The sequence below is a fragment of the Bombina bombina genome, chromosome 1, assembly GCF_027579735.1.
Source record: "Bombina bombina isolate aBomBom1 chromosome 1, aBomBom1.pri, whole genome shotgun sequence".
NCBI lineage: Eukaryota > Metazoa > Chordata > Amphibia > Anura > Bombinatoridae > Bombina > Bombina bombina.
The window spans coordinates 719,314,257-719,335,281 of NC_069499.1; the positions used below are offsets into that span (position 1 = coordinate 719,314,257).

At 35.8% G+C, this 21,025-nt stretch overlaps 1 protein-coding gene across 1 annotated transcript in view; it reads left to right on the forward strand.

Moving 5' to 3' along the window:
- Window positions 1-21,025, forward strand: part of C1H8orf48 (chromosome 1 C8orf48 homolog) — a 135,444-nt gene that overhangs the window by 85,132 nt on the left and 29,287 nt on the right. Inside the window, exons 3-4 of the mRNA XM_053714533.1 lie at window positions 6,384-6,626; window positions 9,490-9,579. Of these exons, the coding sequence (XP_053570508.1) occupies window positions 6,384-6,626; window positions 9,490-9,579 (333 nt within the window). The remainder of the gene's footprint in view (window positions 1-6,383; window positions 6,627-9,489; window positions 9,580-21,025) is intronic.

Genomic DNA, 21,025 nt, shown 5'->3' on the forward strand with positions numbered 1-21,025 from the left:
CAGGTGATATTTTCTAATCAGCTTTTTACAGCTATGCTGCATCACTTTCAAGTGTTTAAACATTTGGGTATTATGGCCCTTTAATAGTGATGTTTCGGGACCAAATCCTGTCCCTTCCTCTGACAAGCAACAAGTGAACAAACCAAAGTTTTTAAAGGCCTGTGTACCCCTCACCTAAGACTAGCAGCCAATCATAGCTGTCCATGTGCAAAAGTAATACTCAAAATCATTAATAGTCAAAAAGACACATTATCATAATCAGTGATTTATAAACAAATGTGAAATATAAATGTGGTATTTGTCATTCACCTCCTATGGCCCGATCAGCTAGATACTCAGGTTAGACTAAAACAAACACCTCGATCGTTCGATAGTATAAAGTCACAACAACAACAGGATTTGCATTCTAGGCAATCGGCCTATTACAATCAACAAGGCGGGGTTCACAGTGCTCAACCCTCCTCCTAAATGAACAACAGAAACCAGCATGTACTACACAACAAAGCGCCTAATTGGTTAGTACGATTAAAACCGGTCCTTTCAGTGATCGGTATCGCCGACAAGCCTCTCAAGTAAATGACGGCCCTAGAGGGGCATGTATAATTAGACTGCAACAAACACCTTGATCGTCAGATCGCGTGAAGTTACAACAACAACAAAATATGCATTACAGAAAACCAGCCGATTTTAATCATCGTGGCGGGGTTCCGCGGTGTCAGACATTCCTCCTGGCTGGGTAACAGAAATTAGCATGTAATGCACAACAAGACACCTAACTGGTTAGTCCGATCGAAAACGGACCAATCAGAGCTCAATATCACAAACAAGCCTCTCACATAAGTGATAGCCCAAGCGAGATGTCATTAAGAGGGCAAATCCTGTGTATAATCATATACACTACTAGAACAGCAATCAAATCAGCAAAACAAAACCAAGTGTAGCAATCAGATACAAGATCCATATATCAGAAAGAATAATATACTCTCCATTGGCAAGAAACAAAGACTAATATGTGATCAAGAACCTTTAGTTACGCTGTGAGCCCAACCGGGGTGACGATCCAATAGATAAAGAGAGTAAAAAAAAAAATATATTTGAGTGACTGTTTGCTATTATATGCAGCAAATTAAAAAGGTGCAGCTAGCTGCATAACAAATAGGATTATCAAAACAATGTGCCACGTCTTTTTTCCTCTTTGGGAGTTTGACTATACAGCCGTTTGCAGATTTAATATGTCCTGATGAAGCCCTGGATAAGGGCCGAAACGTCGACCATTCTTTGTTGATGTACGAATAAAGCTATTTCATTTGAATTTACAAATCCTGAGAGTGCCCTTCTTGATACGGATCTACATAGTTACATTCTGAGGATTGCACCCAGGTCTACTACACACCACCTAGGTTGGAGTATAGGCCACAGGCTAATTGTTATAATATATATATATATATATATATATATATATATATATATATATATCTTAAAAATACTTAGAACATAGTACCCAATGTGCAGAACATTGGAATGTGAAATATTTACAGTAAGTACATAGTTAAAATTACGCTCACGTGTTAAATTTGCTAGATGAAGACTTTTTGTGTGAATCGGGTTGCGCTTGTATTACAAGTTGAATGTAAAAAGTTAGCGCAATTGAAAACCCAACTAACGCAAAAAGTTGAACTTTAGATATTGTGACTGCATTAACATATTCTGCAAGAGACTTCATGTAGGGCGAAAACTGGGAAAAAGCCCATATTCGCGCACTAACCCAACAGCATTTATTAAAAAAATGTATATATATTTAGAATTTAGAATGTTTATGTATGCATATATATCTTAAAGCCCCTTGAAGTAGTTTTTTGGCAAATATCTTATCTTATATCATATATATATTTGAGCCCTTATAAATGTAAAAACATTTTTTTTAAAGGGACAGTCTACACCAGAATTTTCATTGTTTTAAAAAATAGATAATCCCTTTATTACCCATTCCACAGTTTTGCATAACCAACACAGTTATATTAATATACTTTTAACCTCTGTGATTATCTTGTATCTAAGCCTCTGCAAACTGCCCCTTTATTTCAGTTCTTTTGACAGACTTGCAGTTTAGCCAATCAGTGCCTGCTCCCAGATAACTTCATGTGCATGAGCACAGTGTTATCTATATGAAACACGTGAACTAACACCCTCTAGTGGTGAAAAACGGTTAAAATGCATTCTGAAAAGAGGTGGCCTTCAAGGTCTAAGAAATTAGCATATGAATCTCCTAGGTTAAGCCTTTCAACTAAGAATACCAAGAGAACAAAGCAAAATTGGTGATAAAAGTAAATTGGAAAATTGTTTAAAATTACATGACCTATCTGAATCATAAAAGTTTATTTTGGACTAGACTGCCCCTTTAATTTTTGCCAGTCAGTGTTTATATTAGTGTAATTGTAATTTTAAATGTATTTATGTTGTGATTTATGCAACTTTTTTCTTCCCCTATCCTTTTCGCAAGCTCTAAAGTCGTGCTAGCCCAACAAGCATAAATCGTGATTGTGCTCTCACGTTCGTGAATACTTTCAACTTGTAATACGTGCACTATTTCCGATGCATAAAAAAAGCCAATATCAGTCATGCTCTACAATTAGCACTCCACTCGAAATTCTAGCCCATAGTCTTGAATACTATTGACTTTTTATGTAGCGTTAAAGGGACCGTCCAGTCCAAAACAAACTTTCATTATTCAGATAGGGCATGTAATTTTTAAACAATTTTCAAATTTACATCTATCACCAATTGTGCTTTTTTCTCTTGGTATTCTTAGTTGAAAGCTAAACCTAAGAAGTTCATATGCTAATTTCTAAGCCCTTGAAGGCCACCTCTCATTTCAGGGCATTTTGACAGTTTTTCACCGCTATAGGGTATTAGTTCATGTGCTTCATATAGATAACACTGTGCTCATGCACGTGGAGTTCCTAGGAGCCAGCACTGATTGGCTAAACTGCAAGTCTGTCAAAAGAACTGAAATAAGGGGCAGTTTGCAGTGACTTAGATACAAGATAATCACAGAGGTAAAAAGTGTATTAATATAACTTTGTTGGTTATGCAAAACTAGGGAATTGGTAATAAAGGTATTTATATTTTAAAACAATAAATATTCTGGTGTGGACTGTCCCTTTAAATGTTTGGTCTCTAACCCTATAATTTAGTTATAAATAATAATAAAAAAAAAAAGTATGATAAAAATATATGATTATCTTTAAAACATATTTTTCCTTCTTCCTTGTCTATTTTTGTTTGAGAACATTTTGACAACCTAAGCAAAAATTCATCCCCCCCCCCCACAAATGTAATTTTGTATGCATAAAAGAAACTTGAATTCTTTAGTTTCCAGGTTATAAAAATAAAATTGGACTCTGGTGCATTATATTTCTCAAAAAACTTACTCCGTTTACATTCGAAAATAGAAATGCTTAAACATACATGAAAGGCATTGTGATATAAAATATATAATTATGAGTATTAAAAAAGGGTTGCAATTTACTTTATTTTGCCCCTTTCCCTGTGTTAAAGGGACAGTCTAGTCAAAATTAATCTTTCATAATTCAGATAGGGCATGCAATTTTAAATGGCTTTCCAATTTACTTTTATCATCAAATTTGCTTTGCTCTCTTTGTATTCTTTGCTGAAAGTCAAACCTAGGTAGACTCAAACTGATTTCTAAACTGTTAAAGACCGCCTCTTATCTCAGTCCATTTTGACAGTTATTCACAGTCAGACAGGGCTATTTCATGTGTGTCATTATAGATAACATTGTGCTCATTACCATGAAGTTATTTAAGAGTCAGCACTGATTAGCTAAAATGCAAGTCTGTCAAAAGAACTGAGATACGGTGGCAGTCTGCAGTCGCAAACTCCAATAAGCGATTGTTTACATAACCAAAATATAAATGCACTATCATTCATCAAAACTCATAAAAATGTCTATTTGCAAATATTACTACTTTTTATATGCTCCAAGTTCAGGTCCGTTCCTCCACCCGTACAATCTTTTCATGTTTTCAACTTTCAATGAGAATCCAGGCCAGTCGGCAACTGTAAAGCACCCTTACACGCCCATGGTTAGCTATGCGCATGCACTAGAAGTTGGATCTCAGACTGATTGTCTGAAAACATATCAGTGTGAGCATATGCAATTTTTTATTACTATGTTGCACATACAATGATCTATAGACACTTGCTTAGATTATAATCTCTTACAGTTTTTCAGTATGTATGATGTCTTTGATCCAAAGCGCTGCAGTGATGTATGAAGAATTTAACGGATACGCAAAGAAGAATTTGAAGTACGATATGCCTATCTCATGACGTAGAGAGCGGATGGTTCCGCTCTCTACTAAAGCTCATAAACAAATCAGGAAGTAATCCCAGGGGTGGAGCAAGGAGCGATAACGCTCAGTAAGTAAAATACTAATTTTAAAATAAGCGTTAGATTTTTATTTTTTTTAAAAAGATAGCGATTTAAGTGATAGAGACTTCAGTAACAAGATTTTGCTTTCAAATTGCACTAAATTTACAATCACTTTAACTTAGAACATTGTGTTTTTTTTTCTCCTTCCTGAGAACTGGATGTAAGCACTGAGTGCAGACTTCACAGACCCTACCCTGCTTCATGCTGTATCTCTCCTTAAAGGGACAGTCACCACCAGAATTTTTGTTGATTAAAAAGATAGATAATCCCTTATTACCCATTCCACAGTTATAATAATTCACGTTTTACCTCTGTAATTACCTTGTATCTAAGCTTCTGCAATCTGCCCCCTTATTTCAGTTCATTTGACAGACTTGCATTTTAGCCAATCAGTGCTCACTCCTCAGTAAATTCACGTGCGTGAGCTTAATGTTATCTATGTGAAACACATGAACTAATGACCTCTAGTGGTAAAAACTGTCAAAATGCTTTCAGATTAGAGGCGGTCTTCAAGGTCTAAGAAATTAGCATATGAACCACCGAGGTTTAGCTTTCAACTAAGAATACCAAGACAACAAAGCAAAATTGGTTATAAAAGTAAATTGGAAAGTTGTTTAAAATGACATGCCCTATCTGAATCATGAAAGTTTTTTTTTTTACTTGACTGTCCCTTTTAACTGGCCTCAGCAAAGGCAATATTCTCCAAAACAAAGCAAAATTTGCTAATAAATTTACAATGGTTAGCTGTGTCTACTGTAGTAGCAAGTCTGGATTGGCTCCTCCAAATAAGGCAAGTGGTAGGTGGAGTTTTATCATTGAAAACAATTGCATCAAACTAGATGCTAATGTATTCTTTAAAATTCCACATTTGAAATAGTGTGTTAATTATAAGACTGCAGAAGACTACCAGAATTTGTTTTAAGCTATAAGTTTTAATAAATAAATTCAGTATGTAACTTTAAGGGATATGAAACCCAAAATTCAAACAGAGGACTCAATTTTAACCAACATTCTAATTTACTTCTATTATCAATTTTTCTTTGATCTTTTGGTATCTTTTGGTTGAAAAGCAGGGAGGTAAGCTTAGGATCCTGCCCATTTCTGGAGCCCTATATGGCAGCAGCTTTGCAACAGTTAACTATTTGCAAGAACACTAGATGGCAGCACTATTTCCTGCTATGTAGTGATCCAGACACCTACCTAGGTATCTCTTCAACATAGAATATAATGGAAACGTTGCAAATTTGATAATAGAAGAAATTACAAACTGTTTGGAATCCCAAAAGAACATTTTTGGGTTTCATATCCCTTTTAAGGAACACTAAAGTTAAAATTTAACTTTTTTGATTCAGATAAAGCAACTTTCTAATTCACTTCCAGTATCAATATGTCACAATGTTTTTATTTGCACCCTTTCTGAGGCACCAGCTCCTACTGAGCATGTGCAAGAATTCGCAGTATATACATGCATTTTGTTATTGGCTGATGAATGTAACATGATGCAGGGGGAAGGAAAATTTAACTAACTTTGAAATTAGTCTATCACTCATTTGAAGTTCATACTGTCCTATCTCATTGTCTTTTTATTATGTGTCTGTTGATTATACATTTCTACTGTATTTAATGGTCATGTATTACTGCCTCTAACCTTTCATACAGTACTGTTAAAGCAATCCGTTCTGTTAACTATAAAGATTACTACATCTGTATGATTATTTTAGTGTTATGTCATATGCAGAAATTATCTCATTAAGTTTACAAATTTGTCACAAAAACAAGTTCCAATTCACAAACAAAATAAACCTAGCTCTTTACTAGCCAAAAATGTATATATACTGAAGCTAGATGCTTCTATCACATTTTGGTGAATGTATATACAGTTGATTGATTTTGCGATATTCTTGTAATCCTGTTTTAATTCTTTCAGACACAATGGAAGAGGCTTCAGCCCCCAGCAGTCCAGAGAGTAGAGTGTCAGATTATTCTGAAGATTCCTTTGAGTCTATTACTGATGAACCTAGTTGGACCGATAGCAGACGAACAGGTTATTCTGGTGATTTGTTTGAATCTGTTAGCGATGAATTCAGTCGGAATGACCATAGTGAATCGATTTCAGTGAATACATCTGAAAGCTTTTCATTGTCAGACACATCTCAGCATCAAAGCCTAGGTAATGCATATTTCCCTTTTACAGAGTGCCCTGTTACTTTTAGATCTGTTTTAGAGCTGATAGTTAACTTCTGGAAATGTTTAAACATTAAAGGGACACTGAACCCAATTTTTTTCTTTTGTAACTCAGATAGAGCTTGCAATTTTAAGCATTTAAATTTACTCCATGCATTCTAATTTACTCCTATTATCAATTTTTCTTCGTTCACTTGCTATCTTTATTTGAAAAAAAGAAGGCATCTAAGCTTCTTTTTTGGTTCATAACTCTGGACAGTACTTTTTTATTGGTGGATGAATTTATCCACCAATCAGCAAGAATAACCCAGGTTATTCACCAAAAATGGGCCGGTATCTAAACTTACATTCTTGCATTTCATATAAAGATACCAAGAGAATGAAGAAAATTTGATAATCTGAGTAAATTAGAAAGTTGCTTAAAATTGCATGCTCTATCTAAATCACGAAAGAAAAAAATTGGGTTTAGTGTCCCTTTAATGAGATTTATTGGTCTTCTTTTTTTCTGTTTCTCAGTCTGAAATGTATGTAGTCAATTTCACGGCTTGTGTTTATGCCACATAGTTTTGTAATAGTTACTTTAGTCCAAAGGTACCTGCTAAAGGGTAACTATGTGGGGCTTTACCTGGACACAAATTATAACCGGTTAGTTTTCTGTTCATTTGCTACATGGAGCCTCTTGTCTCTTTGGGCAGATTATAAATGGTTAACACTGCTTTTGTGTAGGTGAAAGGACATGGTTTATAATTGTCATTTCCATATGCTATAGTGATCTCAGTATAAGACATTGTAGACCATTTATCTATAGGAAAGTTTCCAGAAACAGCCAACGGAGGGTGAAATCTGCTTAGAAACTATTCACTTCTATGTCGGGCTGTAGCTCCAGGTCTTTCTGTAACCTGACAATGGCCAACTGGGATTGCTACAAGGGCTGCTTTTCTATAGAAGTAGATCTTTATAAATGAAATGAAAAGAAGGGTTTAAACACAATTGAAGATGCATAACCCCAACCCCCCATTTTTTATTTAATTATTCAGATAGTCCATATAGTTTTAAACAGCTTTCCAATTTACTTCTATTGCGACATTTGCTTCTTTCCCTTTGTATCCTCTGGTGAAGGAGCAGCAATGCGCTACTGGGAGCTAGCTAAAAACATTAGGTGAGCCAATGACAAGAAGCATATATGTGCAGTTGCAAATCAGCAGCTAGTTCCCGGTAGTGCATTGCTGCTTCTGAGCCTAATATGAAATACACTGGTATAAATGTTATATGAGGATTGAATATTAAAACTGTTATTAACTGACAACGCTTATGACTGCTATTGTGGTAAGTGAATACGTAAATAGTCCTGTGCACCCACTCATGAATAATAAGACCCTCACATGCTCTATCTGAGTTTTGAATTCACCTTTCAGTGCCATTGTATAATGCAGATATATTTGATTGTACCCAAATTTTTTCTTTTTATTGAGGACATAGTTATGATATACAATCTTGCACAAATAAAGTGAAAACAACATGCAAACATCTAGGCATATATGAATAGTACAAAGGTGCTAAAGGAACTTTGTATGCATGGGTGATAAATGATCCCAAATTTTTTCTTTCGTGATAGAGCATGACATTTTAAGCAACTTTCTAATTTACTCATATTATCAATTTTTCTTCTTTCTCTTGGTATCTTTATTTGAAATGCAAGAATGCAAGTTTAGATGCTGGCCCATTTTTGGTGAACAACCTTGGTTGTTCTTGCTGATGATTGGATAAATTCATCCACCAATAAAAAAGTGCTGTCTAGAGACCTGAACCAAAAAAAAGCTTAGATGCCTTCTTTTTCAAATAAAGATAGCAAGAGAATGAAAAAATTGATAATAGGAGTAAATTAGAAAGTTGCTTAAAATTGCATGCTCTATCTAAATCACGAAAGAGAAAAAAAAAATTGTGTTCAGTGTCCCTTTAATTGATTCAAAATCAAAATTTCAGGAATAATCCACTTAAAACAACAGTAAAGTCAAAATTAAACTTTAACAATTTGGATAATACATTCAATTTTAACCAAATTTGCAATTTACTTCTATTATCAGTTTTTGCTTAATTTTATTGGTATTCTTAGTTGAAGAGTAACTAGGTATGTTCATGAGAGCTCAGGAACGTGCACGTGTCTTTAGATCTCTGGAAGCAGTGTTTGCTACAGTTGCTACATAGAATGCACATGCACGCTCCTGAGCTCCTATGAAGTCCCTTGAATTACTCTTCAATGAAGGATACCAAGAGAATGAAGCAAATTAGATCATAGAAGTTAAATCAAAATTTGAGATTTAAAAATCATTCAGATCAGATCAAATTACTGTTAAGTGTTTATAGTTATATAGATACTGTAACAGTGTTTTCCCAGTCGGTTGGCATTATGAAGTAGCCGGGTGGGGGTTGTGTAATACTTTGTAATATTATAACATTTTCTGTCATTTTATAAATGTTACTTAAGCGCAACTTAATTGCATAATTTAACTTATATTGATTACATAATAATTTGAGAAACAAACTTTGAAAACATTTAATATTAACTAACGTTAGCTAATTTTAGATGGATGGTCAGTAAAAATCAGCCGAGTAGCCCTGGAGAGAACACTGTAAAATAAGTGTTTGACATAGACACGGATTTATTTACTTATTCATTTATTTAAAAAGTTTAATGTGTTTCTAATTTGTTATTTAACTTTGATTCAGGGGAGTAAGTCTAATGAGATCAAATTTCAAAGAACAGATGGTTCTTTCAGATTGACAACTCGTCAGAAAGAAAATGCAGGGCCCAGAGAATCTAACATTCTGACCTTCTGTATTCTTTGCAGGAAGAAACCTGATTGGGAAATGGATAAAGATTATTGAGGACAAAGAGCTAGAGACAAGTGCTCATACGTCTGAATATCAGCCTATATCTGGTAAATGAGAAAATCAGAAAAACACACACACACATTATATATATATATATATATATATATATATGTGTGTATATATATATATATATAAAAATAAATGTGTGTGTTAAAATATAATATAATTGTTGATCGTTTGCAATGATCTTCCCTTTTTAAAATACCTAAGAATATTAAAACAACGGTAAACAATTTCATTTAAGTCTGGAACTGGAAATGTGTGGATTTTCCAGTCCTAAAAACTGCTGAAATCTTCACAAGTCTAATCTTGCCACATATCTCTACCTAATTTACAGTTTATCTTATGTTTTCTGTGGGAATGTTGTTAACAAAATGATAGTGACAAGCCCTGTTGTCTCCAGACTCAAGTCCTATGTGGCTCCTCAAGATAACGAAAATGGTGGAAGGAGTTTGGTTATTGAATACAACGCATTGCATTTAGTATAACAGCCTATAACTATTGCCTCTACCACAAATCAAGCATAAAAAAGCCAAATGGCAGTTTCTTTATGTAATTGTCAAGAGTCCATGAGGTAGTGACGTATGGGATAAACAATCCTACCAGGAGGGGCAAACTTTCCCAAAACTCAAAATGCCAATAAATACACCCCTTACCACACCCACAATTCAGTTTTACAAACTTTGCCTCCTAAGGAGGTGGTGAAGTAAGTTTGTGCTAAGATTTCTACGTTCATTTGCGCTTCTCAGCATTTTGAAGCCTGATTCCTCTCAGAGTACAGTGAATGTCAGAGGGATGTGAAGGGAGTATCACCTATTGAATGCAATGGTTTTCCTCACGGGAGATCTATTTCATAGGTTCTCTGTTATCGGTCGTAGAGATTCGTCTGCTACCCTTTTCAGATCGACGATATACTCTTATATTCCATTACCTCTACTGATAACCGTTTCAGTACTGGTTTGGCTATCTGCTATATGTGGATGGGTGTCTTTCGGTAAGTATGTTTTTATTACTTAAGACACCCTCAGCTATGGTTTGGCACTTTATGCATTAATATAAAGTTCTAAATATATGTATTGTACTTATATTTGCCATGAGTCAGGTTTATGTATTTCCTTTTGCAGACTGTCAGTTTCATATTTGGGGAAAAGCATATTTAGGAAATATTTTTCTTACCTGGGGTTTAGTCTTTTAGTCTTTTTTCAAATTGACTGTTTTTTTCTTTCAATTTCGCGGGCAAAATTAGGCTTGCGAGGGCGCAAAATGCCAAAGTTTATTGCGTCATTCTTGGCGCGAGAATTTTTTGGCGCGAAGGTACGTCCGTTGACGCAAATTCGTCATTTCCGGCATCTTAGTTGACGCCGAGTTTCTTACACAAGGTTGCGTCGTTAATGACGCAAGTGTGTCATTTCCGGATGTTGTTAGCGCCAAAAAATTTTCAGTTACCTTGTGCGTCATACTTGAGGCCAAATAATTTCATTATTTAAAAACTACATTCCTATATGCCTCTTGCCTTTTTTCCATGTCAGAGGGCTATGCTGTTTGCATTTTTGTCCCATTCCTGAAACTGTCATATAAGGAAATTGATAATTTTGCTTTATATGTTGTTTTTTCTCTTACATTTTGCAAGATGTCTCAATCTGATCCTGTCTCAGAAATCACTGTTGGAACCCTGCTGGCTGATAACAGTTCTTTCAAAGCTAAGTGCATTTGTTGTAAACTTGTGGAGATTATATCTCCAGCTGTGGTTTGTAATAGTTGTCATGATAAACTTTTACAAGCAGATAATGTGTCCATCAGTAATAGTACATTGCCTGTTGCTGCTCCTTCAACATCTAATGTACCTGTGAATTTAAAAGATTTTATTTCTGAGTCTATTCAGAAGGCTCTGTCTGCCATCCCGCCTTCTAATAAACGTAAAAGGTCTTTTAAAACTTCTCATAAAGTTGATGAATTTTCAAATGACCGACAACATACTGAATTATCCTCCTCTGATAAGGATCTATCTGATTCAGAAGATCCTTCCTCAGATATTGACACTGACAAATCTACTTATTTATTTAAAATAGAGTACATTCGTTCTTTGTTAAAAGAATTGTTGATTACATCGGATATTGAGGAAACTAGTCCTCTTGATATTAAAACTAGTAAATGTTTAAATTCCGTTTATAGACCTCCTGTGGTTAATCCAGAAGTGTTTCCAGTTCCTGATGCTATTTCTGATATGATTTCTAAGGAATGGAATAGGCCTGGTACATCTTTTATTCCTTCTTTAAGGTTTAAAAAATTGTATCCTTTGCCAGCGGTTACATACATTGGAGTTATGGGAAAAGATCCCGAAAGTTGATGGGGCTATCTCTACTCTTGCTAAACGTACTACTATTCCTATGGAAGATAGTACTTCTTTTAAAGATCCTTTAGATAGGAAACTTGAATCTTATCTAAGGAAAGCCTATTTATATTCTGGTCATCTTCTCAGGCCTGCAATTTCTTTGGCTGATGTTACAGCTGCATCAACGTGTTGGAACATTTAGCGCAACAAGAATTGAATTCTGATTTGTCTAGCATTGTTCGCTTGCTTCAACATGCTAATCATTTTATTTGTGATGCCATTTTTGATATAATCAAAATTGATGTTAAATCTATGCCTTTAGCTATTTTAGCTAGAAGAGCTTTGTGGCTTAAATCTTGGAATGCTGACATGACTTCTAAGTCTAGATTGCTATCACTTTCTTTCCAAGGTAATAAGTTAGTTGGTTCTCAGTTGGATTCAATTATTTCAACTGTCACTGGGGGGAAGGGAGTTTTTTTTTTGCCTCAGGATAAAAGACCTAAGGGTAAATCTAAAGCTTCTAACCGCTTTCGTTAATTTTGACAAATTAAGGAACAGAAACTTAATCCTTCCCCCAAGGAATCTGTTTCCAGTTGGAAACCTTCAAATTGGAATAAATCCAAGCCATTTAAGAAACCAAAGCCAGCCCCCAAGTCCGCATGAAGGTGCGGCCCTCATTCTAGCTCAGCTGGTAGGGGGCAGATTAAGATTTTTCCAGGATGATTGGACAAATTCTGTCTGAAATCAATGGATTCTGAGTATTGTCTCTCAGGGGTGACGAATAGGATTCAGAGTAAGACCTCCTGTGAGAAGATTTTTTCTCTCACTCATCCCAGCAAATCCAGTAAAGGCTCAGGCTTTCCTGAAGTGTGTTTCAGACCTAGAGCTTTCAGGGGTAATCATGCCAGTTCCATTTCAGGAAAAGGGTCTGGGGTTTTATTCAAATCTATTCATTGTACCAAAGAAAGGAGATTTATTCAGACTAGTTCTGGCTCTAAAATTTTTGAATCGTTATGTAAGAGTACCAACTTTCAAGATGGTGACTTTAAGGACTATTCTGCCTTTTGTTCAGCAAGGGCATTATATGTCCACAATAGACTTACAGGATGCTTATCTTCATATTCCGATTCATCCAGACCATTATCAGTTTCTGAGATTCTCTTTTCTAGACAAGCATTACCAATTTGTCGCTCTTCCGTTTGGCCTAGCGACAGCTCCAAGAATCTTTTCGAAGGTTCTCGGTGCCCTACTCTCTGTAATCAGAGAACAGGGTATTGCACTGTTTCCTTATTTGGACGATATCTTGGTACTAGCTCAGTCTTTACATTCTGCAGAATCTCACACAAATCAACTAGTGTTGTTTCTTAGAAAACATGGTTGGAGGATCAATTTACCAAAAAGTTCTTTGATTCCTCAGACAAGGGTCACCTTTTTAGGTTTCCATATAGATTCAGTGTCCATGACTCTGTCTCTAACAGACAAGAGACGTTTAAAATTGGTTTCAGCCTGTCGGAACCTTCAGTCTCAGTCATTCCCTTCAGTAGCTATGTGCATAGAAGTTTTAGGGCTCATGACTGCAGCATCAGACATGATCCCCTTTGCTCGTTTTCATATGGGACCTCTCCAGCTTTGTATGCTGAACCAATGGTGCAGGGATTATACAAGGATATCACAATTAATATCCTTAAATCCATATGTTAGACTAACTCTGAGTTTGTGGTTAGATCACCATTGTATAATTCTAGGGGCCTCTTTTGTTTGTCCAACCTGGACTGTGATCACAACAGATGCTAGTCTTTCAGGTTGGGGAGCTGTTTGGGGATCTCTGACAGCACAAGGGGTTTGGAAATCTCAAGAGGCGAGATTACCAATCAATATTTTGGAACTCCGTGCGATTTTCAGGGCTCTTCAGATTTGACCTCTGTTGAAAAGAGAACCGTTCATTTGTTTTCAGACAAACAATATCACTACTGTGGCATATGTCAATCATCAGGATGGAACTCACAGTCCCCAAGCTATGAAAGAAGTATCCCGGATACTTGTTTGGGCGGAATCCAGCTCCTGTCTAATCTCTGAGGTTCATATCCCAGGTATAGACAATTGGGAAGCGGATTATCTCAGCTGTCAGACTTTACATCCGGGGGAGTGGTCCCTCCATCCAGATGTGTTTACTCAGGTTGTTCAGATGTGGGGTCTTCCAGAAATAGATCTGATGGCTTCTCATCTAAACAAGAAACTTCCCAGGTACCTGTCCAGGTCCAGGGATCCTCAGGCGGAAGCAGTGGATGCTTTGACACTTCCTTGGTGTTATCAACCTGCTTATATTTTCTAGCCTCTAGTTCTTTTACCAATAGTGATCTCCAAGATCATCATGGAGCAATCGTTTGTGTTGCTGGTGGCTCCAGCATGGCCTCACAGGTTCTGGTATGCGGATCTTGTTCGGATGTCCAGTTGCCAACCTTGGCCACTTCCATTAAGACCGGATCTTCTGTCTAAAGGTCCGTTTTTCCATCAGGATCTCAAATCATTAAATTTGAAGGTATGTAAATTGAACGCTTAATACTTAGTCATAGAGGTTTCTCTCACTAAGTGATTAATACTATGTTACAGGCTCGTAAATCTGTTTCTAGAAAGATTTATTATCGAGTTTGGAAGACTTATATTTCATGGTGTTCTTCTCATAAATTCTCTTGGCATTCTTTTTAGAATTCCTATAATTTTACAGTTTCTTCAGGATGGTTTGGATAAGGGTTTGTCTGCAAGTTCCTTGAAAGGACAAATCTCTACTCTTTCTGTTTTATTTCACAGAAAGATTGCTAAGCTTCCTGACATTCACTGTTTTGTTCAGGCTCTGGTTCGTATCAAGCCTGTTATTAAATCAATCTCTCTTCCTTGGAGTCTTAATTTGGTTTTGTAGGCTTTACAGGCTCCTCCATTTGAGCCTATGCATTCTTTGGACATTAAAATACTTTCTTGGAAAGTGTTGTTTCTTTTGGCCATTTGTTCTGCTAGAAGAGTTTCTGAATTATCTGCTCTCTCTTGTGAATCTCCTTTTCTGATTTTTCATCAGGATAAGGCAGTTTTGCGGACTTCATTTAAATTCTTACCTAAGGTTGTGAATTCTAACAACATTAATAGATAAATTGTTGTCCCTTCCTTGTGTCCTAATCCTAAGAATTCTTTGAAGAGATCTTTACATTCTTTGGATGTGATGAGAGCTCTGAAATATTATGTTGAAGCTACTAAAGATTTCAAGAAGACTTCTAGTTTATTTGTTATCTTTTCTGGTTCTAGGAAAGGTCAGAAGGCTTCTGCCGTTTCCTTGGCATCGTGGTTAAAGCTTTTTATTCTTCAAGCTTATTTGGAGATGGGTCAAGCCCCGCCTCAGAGAATTACAGCTCGCATTCTATTGGCTGTTCCGATCAGAATATTCCTACCTTAATTCCGATTGGCTGATAGAATCCTATCAGCCAATCGGAATTCGAGGGACGCCATCTTGGATGACGTCCCTTAAAGGAACCGTCATTCGGCTAGTAGGCGTCGGGAGAAGAGGATGTTCCGCGTCGGATGGAAGATGATGGATCCGGAAGAAAGAAGATTGAAGATGCCATTGATAGAAGAGTTCATCCGGATCATGGACCTCTTCAGCTCCCGCTTGGATGAAGACTTCATCCGGATCATGGACCTCTTCAGCTCCCGCTTGGTTGAAGACTTCAGCCGGATCATGGACCTCTTCAGCCCCCCGCTTGGGCTTGGATCAGGACATCGGAGGAGCTCTTCAGGACGGATCGGTGAACCTGGTATGGTGAAGATAAGGTAGGAAGATCTTCTTCAGGGGCTTAGTGTTAGGTTTATTTAAGGGGGGTTTGGGTTAGATTAGGGGTATGTGGGTGGTGGGTTGTAATGTTGGGGGGGGGGGGTATTGTATGGGGTTTTTTTTTACAGGCAAAAGAGCTGAATTCTTTGGGGCATGCCCCGCAAAGGGCCCTGTTCAGGGCTGGTAAGGTAAAAGTGCTTTGAACTGTAGTAATTTAGAATAGGGTAGGGCATTTTTTATTTTGGGGGTCTTTGTTATTTTATTAGGGGGCTTAGAGTAGGTGTAATTAGTTTAAAATTGTTGTACTATTTTTCTTATGTTTGTAAATATTTTTTTATTTTTTGTACTTTAGTTAGTTTATTTCATTGTAGTTATTTGTAGGAATTGTATTTAATTTATTTATTGATGGTGTAGTGTTAGGTTTAATTGTAGGTAATTGTAGGTATTGTATTTAATTAATGTAATGATAGTATAGTGTTAGGTTTAATTGTAACTTAGGTTAGGATTTATTTTACAGGTAATTTTGTAATTATTTTAACTAGGTAGCTATTAAATAGTTCTTAACTATTTAATAGCTATTGTACCTGGTTAAAATAAATACAAAGTTACCTGTAAAATAAATATTAATCCTAAAATAGCTATAATATAATTATAATTTATATTGTAGCTATATTAGGATTTATTTTACAGGTAAGTATTTAGCTTTAAATAGGAATAATTTATTTAATAAGAGTTAATTAATTTCGTTAGATTAAAATTATATTTAAATTAGGGGGGTGTTAGTGTTAGGGTTAGACTTAGCTTTAGGGGTTAATACATTTATTAGAATAGCGGTGAGCTCCAGTCGGCAGATTAGGGGTTAATAATTGAAGTTAGGTGTCGGCGATGTTAGGGAGGGCAGATTAGGGGTTAATACTATTTATTATAGGGTTAGTGAGGCGGATTAGGGGTTAATAACTTTATTATAGTAGCGCTCAGGTCCGGTCGGCAGATTAGGGGTTAATAAGTGTAGGCAGGTGGAGGCGACGTTGTGGGGGGCAGATTAGGGGTTAATAAATATAATATAGGGGTCGGCGAAGTTAGGGCAGCAGATTAGGGGTACATAGGGATAATGTAAGTAGCGGCGGTTTACGGAGCGGCAGATTAGGGGTTAATAATAATATGCAGGTGTCAGCGATAGCAGGGGCGGCAGATTAGGGGTTAATAAGTGTAAGGTTAGGGGTGTTTAGACTCGGGGTACATGTTAGAGTGTTAGGTGCAGACGTAGGAAGTGTTTCCGCATAGCAAACAATGGGGCTGCGTTAGGAGCTAAATGCGGCTTTTTTGCAGGTGTTAGGTTTTTTTTCAGCTCAAACAGCCCCATTGTTTCCTATGGGAGAATCTTGCACGAGCACGTTTTTGAGGCTGGCCGCTTGCGTAAGCAACTCTGGTATCGAGAGTTGAAGCTGCGTTAAAAATGCTCTACGCTCCTTTTTTGGAGCCTAACGCAGCCTTTATGTGGACTCTCAATACCAGAGTTATTTTTATGGTGCGGCCAGAAAAAAGCCGGCGTTAGCTACGCGGGTCTTTAACGACAAAACTCCAAATCTAGGCCGACATTTGCTGTATTGTTGCTCCAGCTATTAATGTACTATGCAGTCGTTTTAACACCTAATACGGCCTCCTAGTAACCTTTACCAACTGTAAGGGATAGTCAAGTTTTTGTTTTTGTTTTTTTTTAATTAAAAATCTTAAAATACTGCTTAATATTAAGATAATCTAAGAATACAAGGAATGCTGAAGATTCTTTCTCTACTACTTCAGTATCCAAACATTTTAAAATTGTGGAATTCAACATTTTCAGTTTCCGGGTGTAAAACATATTTTGACACTAGTGTGGGCATGAGATAGATATAAAATATAAGCTAAGCGTGAAGCATTTTGGATATTTACTTTTGCAAACACGCCACACGATCTTAATAAAGCATGGGATGTTGACATTTTTGTGAAATTTAAGTCCATTAGATTTAGTCATTTTATTTTTCTCTTTGACAACAAAATTATTATGTATTCTAGTGTAGGAATACCAAATGATATATGATCCCATGATTTGAGACTTTTTAACTAGATTGGTTGGTCAGTTTATATACTCCAGTTAAAGCTAGTAAATGTGTAAAAGCAGTCGATCACATCATTGTGAAAGCCAATATGATGAAACACGTATGATGTGTGTTGTTTTTTTTTTATGTGCTCTTAACTATTTTTGTATTACTCCTGTTTAAAGGTATCAAATTATTTTAATGAACTTACTTTATTTTTAAGCAATGCAGCTTACTGGCATATTTCTAGTAAAAATGTATATTTCTTTCCAACTTTATCAATTGTTTATGGTCAGTTATGGCGGTAAGTGTCCTCTCTAGTTTTGAACACATGCAACTAATATACATTCTTTTACTAAATTATTATATGATATTTCCTTTGGCCTTTTGACTTAATTACATGGCTGTTTCACAACTAAATCCATAAATGGAGAAAGTACAAGTCCTTATCACAGATAATGCATTCATTATCCGTGTTCTCCCCAGGTCCTTTTTAGTGGGTGCACAACTCTGCTGATTTGACTGACCACCCAGCTTAAATTGTATCGAATTTTAAGATAAAATTAGCTAATATTATAAATTTTAATTTAATACATTTATATTAAATTATGCAATTATTGTGTGCTTTGGATAGCAGGAAATTATATAATATTAGAACATATTACACTGCCCCCACCCAGCTAATTCATAATGCCGCCCAGTTGGCAGAATTTTCTGTGGAGAACACTGTTACTTCAAATCTGGATTCATCGGATGAATTAAAAATAAAGTTTACATTTAGGGTTCCTTTAATAAAACTTTGATGTGTCAAGTCTGTCAAAATTGACATATAAATAACCTTTCTTTCATGTAATTAGCAAGAGTCCATGAGCTAGTGACGTATGGGATATACATTCCTACTAGGAGGGGCAAAGTTTCCCAAACCTCAAATGCCTATAAATACACCCCTCACCACACCCACAAATCAGTTTTTACAAACTTTGCCTCCTATGGAGGTGGTGAAGTAAGTTTGTGCTAGATTCTACGTTGATATGCGCTCCGCAGCAGGTTGGAGCCCGGTTTTCCTCTCAGCGTGCAGTGAATGTCAGAGGGATGTGAAGAGAGTATTGCCTGTTTGAATTCAATGATCTCCTTCTACGGGGTCTATTTCATAGGTTCTCTGTTATCGGTCGTAGAGATTCATCTCTTACCTCCCTTTTCAGATAGACGATATACTCTTTTATATATACCATTACCTCTACTGATTCTCGTTTTCAGTACTGGTTTGGCTTTCTACTACTTGTAGATGAGTGTCCTGGGGTAAGTAAGTCTTATTTTCTGTGACACTCTAAGCTATGGTTGGGCACTTTTGTATAAAGTTCTAAATATATGTGTTCAAACATTTATTTGCCTTGACTCAGGATGTTCAACGTTCCTTATTTCAGACAGTCAGTTTCATATTTGGGATAATGCATATGAATTATTCATTTTTTTCTTACCTTAAAATTTGACTTTTTTCCCTGTGGGCTATTAGGCTCACGGGGGCTGAAAATGCTTCATTTTATTGCGTCATTCTTGGTGCGGACTTTTTTGGCGCAAATTTTTTTGACCTTTTTTTGCGCCAAAAGTGTCGGCGTTCAGGATGTGGCGTCATTTTTGGCGCCAAAAGCATTTAGGCGCCAAATAATGTGGGTGTCTTTTTTTGGCGCGAAAAAATATGGGCGTCACTATTGTCTCCACATTATTTAAGTCTCATTAATTATTGCTTCTGGTTGCTAGAAGCTTGTTCACTAGCATTTTTTCCCATTCCTGAAACTGTCATTTAAGGAATTTGATCAATTTTTCTTTATATGTTGTTTTTTCTATTACGTATTGCAAGATGTCTACGAGTGACCCTGAGTCAGAAGCCACTTCTGGGAAAAATACTTAACTGAGTTTCAGTTCTACCAAAGCTAAGTTCATTTATTTTAAATGTTATAAATGTTTATCTTTAGCTATGGTTTGTAATAAGTTATTATGATATACTTTTACATGCAGATTCCATTAGTATTTATGCTTTATACATTTCCATTCTTAAGTACAAGAAATGTTTAGAAGATTTATAAGAAATATTTTTTCTGATTAAGGCTTTGTCTGACTTCGTGCCTTCTAATACAATTTTTAGGTCTTTTTCACTTCTTTTTTAATTATTGAAGTTTCAAATGACCGACAACATACTGATTTATCCTTCTCTGATGATGTTTTTTTCTCTTTCAGAAATTCTCTTCATCAGATATTGACACTAACAAATCTACTTTTTTATAATTTTTTTTATTAAAGTACATTTGTTCTTTGTTGAAGAGGTGTTGATTATTTTGGATATTAAGGTAACTAGTTCTTTAAGACTAGCTGACACTATTTCTGCCTTTTTTCTTCTGTGATTTCAGAGGTTTTCTTTCCAATTCCCCATACTAGGGAATGGAATGGGCTGAGAATTCTCTTTTATTCCTTCTTCAAGGTTTTAAACTATATTCTTTGCCAGCAGTTAAATTCAATTTGGAGGGTTCTCCAATTTATTGGGGCTATCTCTACTCCTTCTAATTATGCTATTGTTTCTATAGCAAAATAATATTTATTTTCCTTTATATAGTTATATCTTATTTATGGAAAATTATTTAGTTTCAGGTACTTTTCTTGGTCCTGTGATATTGCAATTGCTTAATTTTTTCTGTTTACTTTAAGATCAAGTATCAGATTATGATTTATTTTAGCATTGTTAAAGGGACGACATTTACTAGACTAGGTGCTGTTGCATTTGTCTTGTTGTTTTGCATTTTGCAAGTCCTCTGTTTTGACCGGTCCTTTAAACTGGACTATCATGCTAATGATTTCATTTGTGTCTTCATTTTATTGAATATATTCGCAAATGAGGGTTAATCTATGTCTTTAGCTATTTTAGCTAGAAGAATTTTGTGATTTAAAAAAAAAAAAAAAAAAAAGAAAATCCATATTTCTTTTGTTTTAAGATAATCAATTATTTGTTTTATAATTGGATTCAATTCTTAACTGTTACTATGGGCTTCAAGATTGAGTTCTAAGACTAAAACTTTAAGCTTATACTAGTTTGGTTGTTCTTATTAAGGAACGAATTCCTGAGTTCTTTCCCAAGTAACATGTTTTTAATTGGGGTTCGAAATCGGCTCCCTAATATTGCGATGTACGTGCCGTATTCCAGCTTGGCTGGTAAGGGGCAGGTTAAGACTTCTTTGAAATTTATTTGGTTCTATTTTGTCCAAATTTCTTTGATT